Here is a 16038-nt window from a genome sequence, read left to right as displayed (position 1 = left end):
TGGATGTCCCCCCTCAGCTGATGGTCCACCTCAGCTGATGGTCCACTTCAGCTGATGGTCCACCTCAGCTGATGGTCCACCTCAGCTGATCTTCTCAGTCATGACACTGGTCCACGACCACAGAGCAGATCTGTTCAGATTCATCTGTGAAGCTGTGACTGAGTGAGAACATCGACATCAGGAGGAAGTCGGACCCTGCTGTGATTTAGACGCCCCCCCCCCGACCCCCCCTCACCCACAGACCATAACTAAGTCCTGTCACTGCTGCACCTGTTTGATGTTGTCACTCCTTTGTTGACTTTTAACTTTTCACCTTTTCAGAGGAGAATGATTCGACAAACCTTCAACCTCCACAGATCAAAGACTGCTCTGATGGGGGTCTGGTCTCCACGGATGTGGGGGGGGGAGTGAGGGGGAGTGAGGGGGGAGATAAGGAGAAGAACAGACATGGTTTGTGGATATTTGATTCAAATATCTGAGGCTCACGCTGTAGACGTCAGAAAACAGACGTTTTGGACTAAGACGTTCTAAGACGTTGTGAGACGTTGTGAGACGTTCTAAGACGTTGTGAGACGTTGTGAGACGTTCTAAGACGTTGTGAGACGTTGTGAGACGTTCTAAGACGTTGTGAGACGTTGTGAGACGTTCTAAGACGTTGTGAGACATTGTGAGACGTTGTGAGACGTTCTAAGACGTTGTGAGACATTGTGAGACGTTGTGAGACGTTGTGAGGTTCCCAGCTCTCCTCGAGTCTCTCTTCAACCCAGCGTAATGACAGAGGAGAGCTGGGAAAGGAGAACGTTTCCCACACTGTGTGTTATTTGCCTTTGGTGGAAGGTGTAATTTTGGAGTTCAAACCCACAACAAAACCAAAGACACAGACTCAAAGTAGAAGTGGATCCATGTGTTTGGACCAGGGTCTGTCATGGTCAGTAATCCCTGGCAGATGTGTGAACAGAGGGAGAACGCTNNNACACACACACACACACACACAGAGAGAGAGAGAGAGAGAGGTGTGGACACCGTGGAGGTGCGTAGTGCGTCGGTTCCTTCTGTGTCTCTCAGATTCACTGCGACTCAGTCTGCGTCTGTCACCGACCTTATACCTGGTTGTCTCTCTCTCTCTCTCTCTCTCCCTCCCTCCCTCACTCTCTCTCTCCCAGGAGAAGACGACGAGAACTGAACCTACGAGCTGCTGATAAACAAAGATAAGAACATGACGGGCGTGCCAAGGTGGGTCCTGGTTCCTGTACTTTGACCACAGCAAAGATCTGCTGATTAGTCACATGGACTCAAAGTACTACACCGTCACTGAGTGTATTTACATTATGATTCCTACCTAACATTACTGATGGGCTGACAGGTTGTTCAAACACGTGGTTTGCCATGTCAACAGTTGAACGGTTCCTGTTGGACGTTTTAGCACAGATCTACAGAGATCAGCACCAACATTCCATGGCTGTCAGTCATGGTCCAGAATGAGACGGTTTCAAACCTGAGTTTGTCTAGAGCAGTGGTTCTCAATTATTCTTTGTCATGCTGCCCCTTGGAGACAGAAATGTTTTCACGCCCCCCCCCCCCCCCCCCCCCCCCCCCCCCCCCCCCCCACAGCAGTGAGTGTAATGTTCCACCTTCTCCACAAGAATGTAAAGGTGGATTCTGTTACTACATTCCACAGTGAGTGGGAGGGAGGGAGGGACACACCTGCCCCCGGCTGCCCAGCCACCCTGCCTGAGCACCGTGATAAAGTTTCCACTCAGAGAGGGGGGGGTGGGGGGGGGCTGTGTCTGCGTCAGTACCAGTTCTGCATGGCAGCTCAACACAATGTGAAGAACAATGAAGGTTTTGTCAGGTTGTCAGAGGACTGAGTTTCACAGATCATCTCAGTTAACTAGAGGAGAATCAGCGACAGACACCAGAGGTCACGTCTGTACTTCAGGTCCAGAACACAGGGGGCGCAGCTGCGTCTGTAAATATATATGTATATGTGTGTATGTATTTATATAACAAAAATAATTACAGACACACGTCTGTGTTGACCAGTCTAATTACACCTCTGCCAGTCACCTCAACTCTGGCACAACATTCACAGTGACGTCAACCACGAGAAAGTTCAGTGAGTGACGACCAGACTATGTTGCTGGGCTTGTTGAGCAGAAGGTTTTTAACTTCCTGGCCTCGGTTTGGATAAGATCAAGGATGAGAGTATTTTAGGAAAATAAATCACTGCAGTACTTCAAGTCCACAGTACTGGTACAGACACCAGAGCTAACGTTAGCTACATCAGTCCTGGTACAGACACCAGAGCTAACGTTAGCTACATCAGTCCTGGTACAGACACCAGAGCTAACGTTAGCTACATCAGTCCTGGTACAGACACCAGAGCTAACGTTAGCTACATCAGTCCTGGTACAGACACCAGAGCTAACGTTAGCTACATCAGTCCTGGTACAGACACCAGAGCTAACGTTAGCTACATCAGTCCTGGTACAGACACCAGAGCTAACGTTAGCTACAACAGTCCTGGTACAGACACCAGAGCTAACGTTAGCTACAACATGATTAATCCACAACTATCATGTAAATATTGAGAGTCAAATTTTAAATCTTTTGACTGCACTACGTGACTGAAGTACAAACTGTTTCCATGATATTTGACAACCATTCCAAATCTCTGAATATTTTTTTCATCTCCAGACGGTGTCAAACTGCTGCTCTCCTCCAACGACGCAGCTCAGAGCAGCGAGTGTTTGTCCTGTTGTGGAGGTTTTAGCTCCGAGGATGGAGCGTGGACTAATGGACACACACATGAGTGGACAGCACCATGCTATTGTTCTGGTTATATAACAGTGTCAGTGCTGCACCAGGGAGGATGATCAGAGGGCTCCACAGTCACAGGTCAGGGAATCAAACCGTTTCAGTGAAACATTAAAAACATCGCTGACGTTTTTAAAAAATACTTGTAAAAAACACACATAAAAACAAAAACAAGCCGTGTTTGACGCTGCCGTCGGCCGACTCTCAGCCGCAGCTGCAGTAGAGTTGAAGTCAAGCTTAGCTAACGCTCAGAGACGTGACACACTCTGCTCACGCAGTACGACGAGAGTCTACAACAAAGTACATCTGAGTACATGTTAGTACTGCATCATTAACACAGAGCCATCAGCTGGAGTATCTGTTCATTCCAAGACAATGGACTGAGAATACTTTACTTTAATTCACGTCGTTTGAACTAATGCTAAGGCTAATTTTATTTTCCTCATTTAATCACATTGTGAATTTTACCTGTGAAACTTAATTACCTACAAATAAACTCTTTCAGCTTCTCAAACACAAGCTCTGGTGAATTAGGACCAGTTAACGTGTTATTATGTTGTTAACACAGTAACCAGTTCAATTTACAGCTAAGTCAAGTCGTTTTATTAGCCTTGTGGTTTTTTTAGGTGTTCCACAGCCAAACCTGACGCACCAGTTCACCTGAGTCACAGATGGAAAATCTCACGTCAATTCCTGTGATTTCAGCTGAATCCTGGTGAAAACGGTGGAAAAAACGTTTCGTTTTTTAATGTAAAAACGAAATGTTGTTGTTGTTAAATGTTTGGTCTGAATGTCACGGTGAGACGGAGCCACGAGAACGCACGACTGTCAGTGATGTCACGTGTGACTGTGATGATCTGACCCAGATTGTTGGAAGAATCAGGGCAGCTTCCTGTCAGGCCTGTGAGGACGCAACATCTCCTTCATCATCATCTTCATCATCTTCATCATCATCATGGTGTTACTCCACTGCTGCCTGTGGTTCTGGAGGATGAACAGTAGTCTTCAACCATCAGGCAGCAGTTGAACTTTGACCTTTACTCCCCTCCGTGCCCCTGGGCCACGAAGCCCAACTGTGTTTCCTCCAGTGGTGAAAGACAGCTGCAGGAAAAGCAGCCACTGCCAGTGACTCCAGTCAGAAAGTCCTCAGACAGATGTGTAGTCCTTCCTGCAGGTGTGTGATGTCAACGACTAAAACCAGTTCAGACCGGTCTCCAGCAGCTGTCACCAGTTACCGTCAAGCTTTTTAAAACCAAACATCCAAACATCACATGGTCAGGTTCTCATCTAGAACCATCTGAATTTTTTTTTTCTATTTTCCTGAGAAAAAAAACTGAACATTTAAAGCAGGGGTGTCAAACATATGGCCTGTGGACCAAACCCGGCCAAATATTTTATTAATTTAAAGTAAAAAAACTGCAGAAACACCTTATGTTTTGTAAAAAGATGTTTGATTAAATGTTGTTGTTGTTGTTGTTGTGGTGGTGATCACTCTGGTCCGGCCCACCTGACATCTAACTAGGCTGAATGTGGCCCCTGAACCAGGGTTGGACACCCCTGGTTTAGAAGAAGTGGATTTCAGTCCTTAGACCAGACACCTGGTGTCAAAGGGAACCCCCCCACACACACACACACACACATACATTAAAGGAACCTTTGACTTCTTACCTTGACGCACAGTTTTGAGCCTGACTGGACCTCTGCAGAACTTAATCACGGTCATGACGTCATAGAGCGGTAACCCGGGCACTGGCAGCTCCTCCACCTCCAGCAGCAGCTCTCCTTCGCTCACTTTACCCTCACCAACCACCGCATCCTCACCGATCTGGGCCACAAACACAAACTGTCCGTGCTCTGCTCCTCCGCGCAGCTCCACGTTCAGCTCCCCGCGCGCGTCCCGCAGCAGGGAACAGTCCCGGACCTTGGTGATCCAGTGGTTCCTCTTCTGGATCACCTTTGACATCATCACAGTTATACCTGACGCCTGTTACCTCACTAGACCGGACGTTACCCGGAGAGAAGGTGCCAGGAAACTGGACTTGGGAAGTTCATGGTGAGTGTGTGTGTGTGAGTGTCGCGCCAAACTGAACACCTTCATCACCCTGGAAGCGTGTGCGCGTGAGAGAGAAAACACTTGGTTCCGCGGTTTCCACTCATGTTGTTTCCGCATCTGTGACACCAACACACGCTCTGATTCCAGTAATCCGCGCTCCCGGCTTCCGCGAACCGTCTTCTTGTGATTTCTCTGCTTCTTCCGTGTGAACAGTTATTTTCTTGAAACTTTCCAGGAGAAAACGCGTCGTCCCGGTCCCGGACCTCTCACTCCGCCGGCGGCGCCTTTAAGCAGGTAAAGAAATAAGTTGATTCTGCTGGTTCCTTCACTTTAAAGGATGGAGAAGGAGCGGAGACACAGCGCATGCGTCCAGCTGCTGTTCACGAAGAGAAAATCCCACATATCCACTTGGAGCCGCTCTCCAGACCCCTCCCCTCACATGTTTCCAAACAAACTACAACCGCCGTCAATAGAAACCCTGCTCTGTAATTTTCATTTATAAATACAGACATTTCAACATGGAAAAAGGTCAAGTCAGGGAGGAACCACGAAGACACCACCAGATCCAAACTGACGAACTAACGATTTAACCGAACAGGACGATATCTAGACTAACTTCAACGATAAGGACTTGGTTTATCGACTGAGTGAAAACGATGATGATTTAATGTTCGAATGTTCTTGAACTGATGTTGAACATCTGTGTTTTGTCGTTGTTTTCATACAAAAAATATGGCAGAATGATAACATGGTACAGTACTGCTCATGCGGCAGCGCCACCCACTGGGCCAGCTGCAGTAACGCCGCATGACCACAATATATAGTCTTTGGTGAACATGTGTACTAATAATACAAGGGATGACCACAATATATAGTCTTTGGTGAACTTGTTCGAACATGTGTACTAATAATACAAGGGGAAAAAATAATTACATCAAAATACATATTTGAATTAAACTCCGCTGTAAAACCGTTTCGTACGGAGCCAGTGAAGGGACCTGGGGGGAAATAAACAAATGTTTCTGGTGTCACAGGTGGAGTAAACGTAGATTTTAAACGACGAGGGGCAACTGTCAGAAAGATTCAGTTTCACCGCCACCATGTGGAGCCACGGCAGAGAGGGGGGGGCTGACGGCCCGTGGGCTCCCGGTAAGTAAGGTAAACTGGCTGTGACTCGCTACCCCGGTATTTAAAATGCCTCGTTAATGTATCGTAAATTGATTTTAAACGTTGTCTTGTATCTGTATTCATTATAAACGTTTTTTTCTGGATTGATGGTTGTTATGTGCTCCCCTCCTCTCTCACCGAATGGATTATTCCATATAACTGCGCACGCGCAGACAGATGGGGAAGTGATGGCGACAAAACAAACTTGTTGGCGCGATGTCGACAAAATGTCACGAAGTGGAGGCGAAAAGAACAGAAAACATAGAGTGAAACTAGGGTTTTTTAATTTAAAAAAAGCATAAAATATGTTAGTCCCCATTTTCAATGTGACACATAACGTTAAAACCACCTGCAAATGATCACCTAAGTCGGCGTCAACCTCAGCCCGGGGCGGACTGGCTGGAGAGAGTGATGAGACGCAAATGTGAGTTTACAAATAATTGTTGACTACATTTGATTCAGCGTTTAGTATTTATATATTTGATATTTTATTGTTGTAAAAGTTATTAATATTGTCTCGCACCATCCAAAGTAAGACAATATCAATGTTGGATAATATTAACGACTTGCGTGACGACATAAGAATCAAAGCAAAAGACAAGACTAACCAAGACTGACTGGAATTTATTTAAGTTAATGTATTAACAGTCCACCAACATGTGAGCAAATATATTGTGGTCTAATATATAAGATATAGTTTCCTAATATTTTAAATTATAATATAAGGGTTTTAAATTCCAATGCTATATCTGTTATTTGTATCTAATTTATAGCATTAATGTTGAAATTTATATATACATTTTGTATATATTTTATATTTTATTTTTCATTCTGAAAATGTACTAAAATCTCAATTGTGTTTCCTGTCTTTTGTTTTTCTTCTTTAAATATTACACCCTGAGTTCAACAGAAAAGTTCTTAGACATATATCACATTAGCTGCTCTTTTACTGTGCATTAAATCTAATGAGTGTAAATGTAGGTGCTTCTTAAAGCTGATATTTATTTGTCATTGTGTGGTCTATATTAAGTTACAAAAATCATCGCATCTTTTAATGCTGTGCAATATTGAATGTAGCCACACGGTGGTGCCGTTGACGCTTTAACCAACCAGGCTTGACACGTTAGAATGAGACAGATCACGGTGGTGGTAGTGGACTACTGAGACGTGTGTCCAATTTAAAATGAAACTAATTCTGTTAGAGGAAGTGTGAGGTCAGAGGTTATCAAAGGTCATCTTCCAGGATGTCACAGACACAAAAACAAAAACAGTTCCAGGATCATGCTCTTATTGACAACCATGTCCTGTTAGTCTCTGACCAATTGTGTTATTTCAAAAAAGTATCATACACACAAGTGTAAAGATGCAGTCATTGATCCTCACATTGGAAACTAATATTGATCAGTGTATTAGAGCATCAGTGGATGAGGTGGTAGTTCAAAACCCAGGTTTGACTGTTGATGTTTTAGTAGGGAGTTTGTCATCTCATAAACAACAGAAAGATTTCATCTGCCATTTTGGTTAAAATAAAAAAGTTTTTAATTTTTTGCTCGATGCCCCCAAGTTAAATGTAAAGTAGGTTGGAAGTGTCTAGAATTATAATAAAGTAAAACACCTTCTTTTAAAGAGTTGGTGTTTCATGTTTACAAAAGGGACACATATTTTATGATTTAAAAAAATAAATAAACATATTTATTTCAGGAACACTTCAATATTTCAAAAATGTTACTCCATGTGAACTACAACAAACATGACGCCACCCGGCCAGGCACCACTTGCAGTGCCTTCACGGACCACACGGGGGCCATGGACATTTATCAAAGTAAAACTTGTGATCCAGAGTTCTCGTTGTTTGTTTGATACAGAGATGAATCCACACAGTTCTGTGTCCATGACCTCCTGACCTCCAGGGTCCCAGTAAATATTCCTGCCCCTAGTTGACAGTGACACACGGTGTTGAGTGGCAAACACTGCAGCGAGGAGCTGCACGGGTTTCCCATGTGTTCCCCAGATGTTGGCTTTTTGAAAACAGAGAAAGTCTTTGACATGTGGGAACTGTTCTCACATCAGTTCACGTAGACCAGGCCCACAAACACACGTTCACTCTGCTGTATAATTGTAATGGAACACGATGGCTGGAATAACTCCGCTGTAAATCTCACACAAGTTCCAGGTAGTTATGGTGTGTAACATTACCTTCTCCTGAAGGCCTCACATGTCCACTGATGTCAGACTGGATCAGTTCCAGTGCCTCCTGTGTCCTTCAAGCTAAATATATATATATAAACAGTACTCACTGGACTGGGCTTTTTTTTTCAAACTGATTTGTTTATGTTCTGCATTTAACTGACTAAAAAAGGTTTGGTTTCAGCATTTGTTTTTCTTCATTCAGGTTTAGGTACTGGGAGGGGGAGGGGGGACCAGGGGGGGGTTGAACCTGGGGCCGTGGATTCCCATAGAGTTTGACTCCAGTCGATCACGAGTGATTTTGACAGGTGATTACTAACGTGACAGCTCCAGATCAGAGTCAGTGCCTTCATCGTGTTGTTGCTTCATGTCTTTTCTTTTCTCCGCTGCTACATTCTCCTCAGATGAACGCCGCCTCACATATTTGTCTAAATATTTCCCCCAGATGGATTCACACTCGTGTCTTTACCCAGTTCTTTGGCTTCAGACTGAAATTCCACACATCAGACAAAGAGACTCGGTGCTGTGTTCTTTTGAGGAATGAGCTTTTTTTATTATTATTTTAACATATTTTATGTAGAAAATCTTTTTTTCTGGTTGAGAACTGAAGCTGTGAGTTTTGCTCCCGAGTGTAAACAGAGCCGTGGGTGTCGACCTGACTCTGAGGTTCTGGTTCTGGTCTGCTGTTTCCCTCAGACACCCACCGCTCAGCTCCATATCTTTCTTATCATGACAGATAACTCACGAGATCCTCTGACGTGACTTGTGCCACTGATGAGTTTGGTTTTGTGTTTTTTGTTGTTGTGGCGGGGGTGGGGGGGGGGGGGGGGGGGAGGGAGGGGGGGGTTGAACCTGGGGCCGTGGATTCCCATAGAGTTTGACTCCAGTCGATCACGAGTGATTTTGACAGGTGATTACTAACGTGACAGCTCCAGATCAGAGTCAGTGCCTTCATCGTGTTGTTGCTTCATGTCTTTTCTTTTCTCCGCTGCTACATTCTCCTCAGATGAACGCCGCCTCACATATTTGTCTAAATATTTCCCCCAGATGGATTCACACTCGTGTCTTTACCCAGTTCTTTGGCTTCAGACTGAAATTCCACACATCAGACAAAGAGACTCGGTGCTGTGTTCTTTTGAGGAATGAGCTTTTTTTATTATTATTTTAACATATTTTATGTAGAAAATCTTTTTTTCTGGTTGAGAACTGAAGCTGTGAGTTTTGCTCCCGAGTGTAAACAGAGCCGTGGGTGTCGACCTGACTCTGAGGTTCTGGTTCTGGTCTGCTGTTTCCCTCAGACACCCACCGCTCAGCTCCATATCTTTCTTATCATGACAGATAACTCACGAGATCCTCTGACGTGACTTGTGCCACTGATGAGTCTCAGCGGAGTCACACGCTCCTCTTCACTGACCTCCATGATTTAATGACAATGGGATTTTTAAAAAAAATGTCCATGATTTAATGACAATGGGATTTTTTTTTAAATTTTTTTTTACCATTTGCTGAAATGAAGCCTTCTGTTTTTTTGAGTGTGAAATAGAAACGTCACAAATTAGACTGAGAATTTGAAACCAACCACAGGGGGGCGCTTCACGTTTCCCAGGCCGACCCACCGTGGACCAGGGCGGGTGTGGAGGTGGAAGGCCGGTCTGGAGTGACGCATGTGTCGCTCCACAGTCCGTGTGGGAACCAGGCTTGTTGTTGTTGGTTTAGTTGGTGAGGTCAGAACCCGCGTCTGCCCAACGCTGTTAGAAACGTCTGTTACCACGGCAACTCACCTGTGTGAATGTGGAGGAAGTGACTCAGAGGAGCTGGTTCTTGTACATGTCGGCTGCAGCACAGGTTTTGTGCGTTGAGTCTAAATCTGTGCTTCATTAAAAACCCATCAGACTGGAGAACAGTACCATCGAACAGTCGTGGAACTGTTCTCAGTTCACTAGTTGTCAGGCTGTAGTTTGTCACCGTGCCAACAACAATCGACGTTTCAACATTCAAACCCACAGTCTGACGATTGTTTGAACGGTTGGAGGAAAAAAAGAACCAACGAGGTCGAAGTCGACATTTTCTGGGACAAATTACAAAAATGAATTTTCCTGAAATGACCAAATCTCTGTCTCTGCTCCAGGTTGGACTCCGAGAAAAACACAATCAGAAGGTTCTAGATCAGAACCTACAACCATCTGCTCACTGTCCTCCTTCAGTCCACTGTCTCACTGTCCTCCTTCAGTCCACTGTCTCATCCCTTCAGTCCACTGTCTCATCCTCATCGTCCTCCTTCAGTCCACTGTCTCATCGTCCTCCTTCAGTCCACTGTCTCATCGTCCTCTCAGTGTGACGCCCCCAGTGGACACTTCAGGAGTCTACACCTCACCAGGTCGTTATTCAGACTTATTTTCTGACGTCGTCTTCGTTGGTTCTTCATGGAAACAGTTCTACACAGTTTAAGTCGCACATTGTATACTGGACAGTAGGGGGCAGTGTTTTCAGTGGAAAGCTCTGCTCACTGCATTTTAATGAACTGCTTTCGTGAGAGATAAAAAAAACGCCCCTCAAACTTAGAACGAGCCAGTTGTTAAAGGAAAATAATTTTTTTGTAAAAGTCCAAATGAGTTTTTAACCGTTTCTTCCTCTGTGTGAAACGACCGACGGGTCTTTGTTTTATTTATGTAGACTGTGTGAAAACACACTATCATTTTCTCAGGGCTCTGATGTCAGAGACTATCTGACTACCTCTGACCTCTGACCTTTACCACAGCTGTCTGAGGTCGCTCCTGATGTGGACCCTGGCCTGCCTGGGTGGTTGATACAGAACTAACACTAACAAGTACAATCCCACCCTGACAGCCCAGATACCACAGTAACACACCCCCCCCCCCCCCCCCCCCCCCCGTGGTTAAAGCCTCCTGAGCCCCAGCTCTGATCTAGGATCAAATCCCACTGGTCTTAAACCCTGTAACAACATGTGATGATGTTAAAGTAGGACGTGGGCTCTGTGAGAGGTGCTGACCTTATGTTGAACCTCCATCTCTGGGTTATACCTTTTATTTGGTCTGTTCATTTGAAGAAAAAGAAAAAAAAGGTCAGACTTGAGCGCAGCGTGGTCTTCAGGGACAGACAGACTGAGTCTGACCTGCACAGATCTATGGCTGTGGGAAATGCATGCTGGGTAAGTTTCCAGAATCTTTGTCCTGTCGGTGACGTCGGTCTAATCTGCTCCCAGCTCCTCTCTCCGTCCAGGACTCGGCACCCCTGCTTTCTGTCTGCGGTGGTTCCACGGGGTCAAAGTTCAGACCTCTCACTGGAACCCGTTTATCACAGGAGGGGTTGTGTGAGCGAGGCCGAGGGGCAGAGGGGCCGAGGGGCGGGGTCCCTGAAGCCGAATCACCCCATGAAGACTCCCAGCCGGTGTCAGTGACCTGTGGCCGGGATCATGGTGGAGAGGAGAGGGTATAAAGACCGGCGGACCGCAGCCCAGAGCACACAGACACAGGGGCAGCTGGGCATCGAACACCTGTGGAATATTCAACGCACTCCACCAGAGGGGACGCCATGGCGCTGCTGACGAGCTGCTGGCTGTGTTTGCTGCTGCTTTCACTTGGAGAAACTACGGGTCGTTCCCTGAGAAGGTGAGAAAACCTTTGACCTTTGTTTGATGATCGGAGTTTTAACAAAAATCCTATGAATCTGAATTTTATTTATAAAGAGAAATAAATACAAAAATGAGGGAAAGTGTCGATGTTTTACGACGTCTGGTGAGCCAATCAAAACGTCTGATCAACTGAGACTGACAAATGATTTTCATTTTGTTTCCATTCGTCTCAGAAGTTTTTCTTTCTCAATAATTTGTGAATAAAACTCTGGCCCGTGTCCAGTTTTTACATCAACAACACATTTGCCACAGTGATGGTTGAAAAAGTGTGTTTTGAAGATTGATGCTAAAGCTAACGTTGTTAGTGTTTGTAAACATGTGTTTGTCTTTGGTCTTTTTCATAAATCTGTTCCTTCTTAAAGGCAGTAAAGGCCAAACTGAGACCATAACCAGACTCTGCTGATTTCCCTCCGACCTGCTGAGGTGTCGTTCACTGTCCGTCTGTCAACAGAGTCGCTCTGAAGAAGATGCCGTCCATCAGGGAGACTCTGCAGGAGCTGGGAGTTCCTGTGGAGCAGGTGTTGACGGAGCTGTCACAGGGAACGGGCGCCGCCCACAACAACAACGGAACCGTCCCCACCCCCCTGACCAACTACTTGGATGTGAGGCACTCTGGAAGTGGGGGTGGAGGGGAGGGGGGGGTTGATGAGCAGAAATCTACTGAGTGGTGAAAACAGATTGTGCAGGAACTGGAGCCAAAAACAGTTGAGAGAACTCCGACCCAGGAGCAGATCTGGTTTCTGTTCATTTACACTTCAGAACTCCTCGTCCTCATCGCTCTGTGTTCAGAGTTTGTTTGTGATTCACGGGGGAGTGGGAGGACGACAGGAACAACTGTCTCTGTCTCTGTGTCTCTGTGTCTGTGTCTGTGTGTGTTCATGTGTTCGTTTCTCTTCCCGTTAGACTCAGTACTTTGGGGAAATCAGTATCGGTTCCCCGGCCCAGATGTTCAACGTGGTGTTTGACACGGGCTCAGCCAACCTGTGGGTCCCGTCCCAGAGCTGCTCCCCCTTCTCCACGGCCTGCTGTAAGTCTGTCTGTGCATCTGAAAGTACCAGCACGGAACTGATGGTTCCCACAGGAGAGTTCTGACACCAGAGAGGGAGAGGAAGAGGGGGAGGGGGGGGAGGGGGAGGGAAATAAATAATACTTTAACAAGTTACAGCTAGAACTAATCAGAACCAGAGCTGAAAGTGTTTGTTACAGAAAAATGATCCATAAATGTTTGAGTCCTGGGTCCATTCACACTCACATTCACACCTCTGCTCAGTCAGAGTGAATAGTTGCTGTAAGGCAAGTGAGCTGACCACGTCTGCCACCGTGTGGTCCAGGAGGACAATGACACGTTTTCTCACCTCAGCTTCAGATCTGTGGTTTAAACATGGTGTACAGTGGTTCTCAAAGTGAGGGGCGGGGGAGCGGCGGTGCATTCTGGATGACTGAGGTTCTGTTGGCTGGATGTGGACTGAGACTGAAGGATGAGTTGGTCAGAGGACGAACCAGGAGATGGATCACTGCTGACCTTTGACCTGCAGCACAAACTCTTCTACTCAGATCTTTCTCAAAAGAATTTTGAACTGTTAGTTACTCACAACAGGTACGACGCCAGTAAGTCCTGGACCTACGTGGAGAACGGCACGGGATTCTCCATCCAGTACGCTTCTGGAAGCGTCCGTGGTTTCCTGAGTGAAGACGTGGTGGTGGTGAGTCTGAGCTCCTCCCACGGTGAAATCAAACCCACTGACCTCCACCTCTGGGGGCTTCAACTGTTGCCCTCCCCCCTTTACTCCCCCCTCTCTTCCTACTGCAGGTGGGGGGTATTCCCGTGGTCCAGGTTTTTGCGGAGGCCACCTCGCTGTCTGCCCTGCCCTTCGTCTTCGCCAAGTTTGACGGCGTCCTGGGGATGGGCTACCCCCACACGGCCATCGACGGCATCACCCCCGTGTTCGACCGCATCATGTCCCAGCACGTCCTCCAGGAGGAGGTGTTCTCCATCTACTACAACAGGTCGGTCACAGAGAAGAACCCGCGGTGGAAGAACGCTCTTCACCTCCCATAATTCACTCTGTTTTATTGTCCTGGTGGGAGGAGTCAGAGAGTGGGCAGTCAGGTGACCTCTGCTGGTATTTACACACACTGCAGGAGGTTGGAACTCAGTGAAAATAAACACTGACTGTACACACACACACACACACACACACTCTCAGGTATTTGAACTTTAATTCTCATTTTGAAACTAAAGTCCATTGAGAAAAAACTGGACGAGTTTGGAGTTTTTATATCTGGGATGTTATGAATATAAATATATATAAATATGTGTGAGTATATATATATACAGTAAATATATATACAGTACATGTATACATATATATGTACTGCATATATATATTTACTGTATATATATACGGTACATGTGTGTATATAGTAATGTATATATGTATATATGTAGTACATGTATATACTGTATATAGTACATGTATATACAGTATATATATAGTACATGTATATTTTGCTGAAATCAGTTCTTTCAACAGTGTCATTTTTATATTGTTTTAATAAAGTTGCTAATAGTGTTTCATATTTTCACAGAGACCCTAAACACTCCCCTGGTGGAGAGTTGGTTCTGGGCGGTACTGATCCAAACTACTACACAGGAACCTTCAGCTACATGAACACAAGAGAAGTGGGAAAATGGGAGGTCACCATGAAGGGGTGACGACCATCATCATCAACCTCTGATGTTGTTCCATTTATTCTGGGTGTGTGTGTGTGTGTGTGGGGGGGTGTTTCTCCACTGACGTCCTCCCCCCTCTGTCCACTCTCAGGGTCTCCGTGGGGACACAGATGATGTTCTGCACAGAGAGCTGCACGGCTGTGATCGACACAGGCTCCTCCTACATCACAGGCCCCGCCTCCTCCGTGTCCCTGCTGATGAAGACCATCGGAGCTCAGCAGGATGAGAGTGGGGTAAGTGTTTGCCCCTGATAACTACCCCAACACACAACCCCCCCCCCCTGCCCATCCCGGTCGGTCACCGTCGGTCGTTGTCGTCCTTCAGTACAGGGTCAACTGTGACGGCGTCCAGACTTTACCCAGCGTCACCTTCCGCCTGGGGGACCAGGACTACGCCCTCACCCACGAGGACTACATCCTGTGGGTAAGGATTCATTTTTGAGAGGTCAAGGGTCAAAGGTCACACAGCTCAAGGCTGGACAGAGATGTGACGGTAAAAGCTGTCGGAGACCAGTCTGAACTGGTTTGAGTTCATGAACAGGTGTCTGTGGTGACTGCAGCGCACGGACCTCCTCCGCCACCAGGGGGCCTTCACACACACACACACACACCTGTTTCCTGTTACGTGGCTCATTAGAACTTTAAGACGGTGCAGCACCAGCCGTGCTGGGATTTTAGTACAAACTAATAAGAGCTGTAGGATTACAGGATAACTGCCCTGGGGGGGGGGGGGTCTACAATTTGATTATCAAATCCGGACGTGGTGCAAATTCTTTACGCTGCACTAGTTAGCCTTTAGCAGTGAGACACGATTAAACTACGAAACACATTAAGAAAAGGCTTCGTAAAACAATTCGTCCAAATAATCGAACATTTTATTATTTTTATTTTTCTCACGGTGAATGTTGACTGTTTGACAGCTCATAACACCCTGTTCTTTTTGTCTTTAGCAATCACAGATAGATGGCGATGTTTGCACCGTCACGTTTCGGGGCTTGGATGTGCCGCCCCCTACAGGTCCTATCTGGATCCTCGGGGCCAACTTCATTGCCCGCTACTACACAGAGTTTGACCGACGCAATAATCGAATAGGATTTGCAGCAGCAGTCTGAGCAGAGGGTTAAGAACGGCGCCACCTGTTGGTTTTGTCCACAGTTTAACTTCTGCCTCAGCGTCCGCTGTCGTCATTTTCTGAAGCAGTAAATAGTGCACGTAGAGAAGGAACTGTTCTGCTGCAGTTCCTCTGATCACCTCCAGAAACATGTTCCACTTTCCCGGCGCTGCCATGTGACCGTCTTGACCGTCTTGACCGTCGAGCACTTGATGCACATCCGTAATGAACGAGAATAAACTTGTTTGCTTGGAATTCACTTCCGATGACTTCTGGCTTCATTAAAGACGCCATTGTCTTTTTACATGTTTGTCAAAT

General features: G+C 46.2%; 2 protein-coding genes and 1 long non-coding RNA gene across 9 annotated transcripts in view; 2 read left to right on the top strand and 1 right to left on the bottom strand.

Annotated features, from left to right (window-relative positions):
* Positions 1-1493, top strand: part of LOC103385504 (uncharacterized) — a 7074-nt gene extending 5581 nt beyond the window's left edge. The window contains exons 3-4 of one of the 2 annotated variants that reach the window (XR_001760652.2): positions 1164-1233; positions 1364-1493. This is a non-coding gene — a long non-coding RNA (uncharacterized LOC103385504). The remainder of the gene's footprint in view (positions 1-1163; positions 1234-1363) is intronic. The other variant, XR_003050889.1, reaches the window with a different exon arrangement.
* Positions 1-5703, bottom strand: part of LOC103385505 (membrane-associated guanylate kinase, WW and PDZ domain-containing protein 1-like) — a 35495-nt gene extending 29792 nt beyond the window's left edge. For all 4 annotated transcript variants that reach the window (XM_017035903.2, XM_017035904.2, XM_025059432.1 and 1 more), the window contains exon 1: positions 4486-5703. In XM_017035903.2, the coding sequence (XP_016891392.1) occupies positions 4486-4783 (298 nt within the window). In that variant the 5' untranslated portion in view covers positions 4784-5703. The remainder of the gene's footprint in view (positions 1-4485) is intronic.
* A 4787-nt stretch (positions 5704-10490) lies between these two features.
* ren (renin) lies at positions 10491-16032 on the top strand. Of its 3 annotated transcripts, XM_025059617.1 has the most exons (10): positions 10491-10601; positions 11448-11853; positions 12328-12478; positions 12780-12903; positions 13461-13579; positions 13684-13883; positions 14466-14588; positions 14702-14843; positions 14935-15033; positions 15560-16032. In XM_025059617.1, the coding sequence occupies exons 2-10, from the start codon at positions 11777-11779 to the stop codon at positions 15719-15721; spliced, it is 1197 nt and encodes a 398-aa protein (XP_024915385.1). In that variant the 5' UTR covers positions 10491-10601; positions 11448-11776; the 3' UTR covers positions 15722-16032. The 3 variants fall into 3 exon arrangements, with proteins under 3 accessions (XP_024915385.1, XP_008317642.1, XP_024915384.1); XM_008319420.3 differs by having other exon boundaries at positions 10502-11853; positions 13687-13883; XM_025059616.1 differs by having other exon boundaries at positions 10502-11853.
* The last annotated feature ends 6 nt before the right edge of the window (positions 16033-16038 follow it).

This window comes from Cynoglossus semilaevis, chromosome 10 (assembly GCF_000523025.1).
Source record: "Cynoglossus semilaevis isolate Cse_v1.0 chromosome 10, Cse_v1.0, whole genome shotgun sequence".
NCBI classification, from domain to species: Eukaryota; Metazoa; Chordata; class Actinopteri; order Pleuronectiformes; family Cynoglossidae; genus Cynoglossus; species Cynoglossus semilaevis.
This window is presented reverse-complemented; position numbering and strand designations above follow the sequence as displayed.

What these genes read in the sequence shown, in the direction of transcription:
- ren (XM_025059617.1), top strand. Translation starts at nt 11,777, where the DNA reads ATGGCGCTGCTGACGAGCTGCTGGCTGTGTTTGCTGCTGCTTTCACTT. An exon ending in CCCTGACCAACTACTTGGAT is followed by an intron (nt 12,479 to 12,779) that starts GTGAGGCACTCT and finishes TCTTCCCGTTAG; the next exon opens with ACTCAGTACTTTGGGGAAAT. An exon ending in TTCTCCATCTACTACAACAG is followed by an intron (nt 13,884 to 14,465) that starts GTCGGTCACAGA and finishes ATATTTTCACAG; the next exon opens with AGACCCTAAACACTCCCCTG.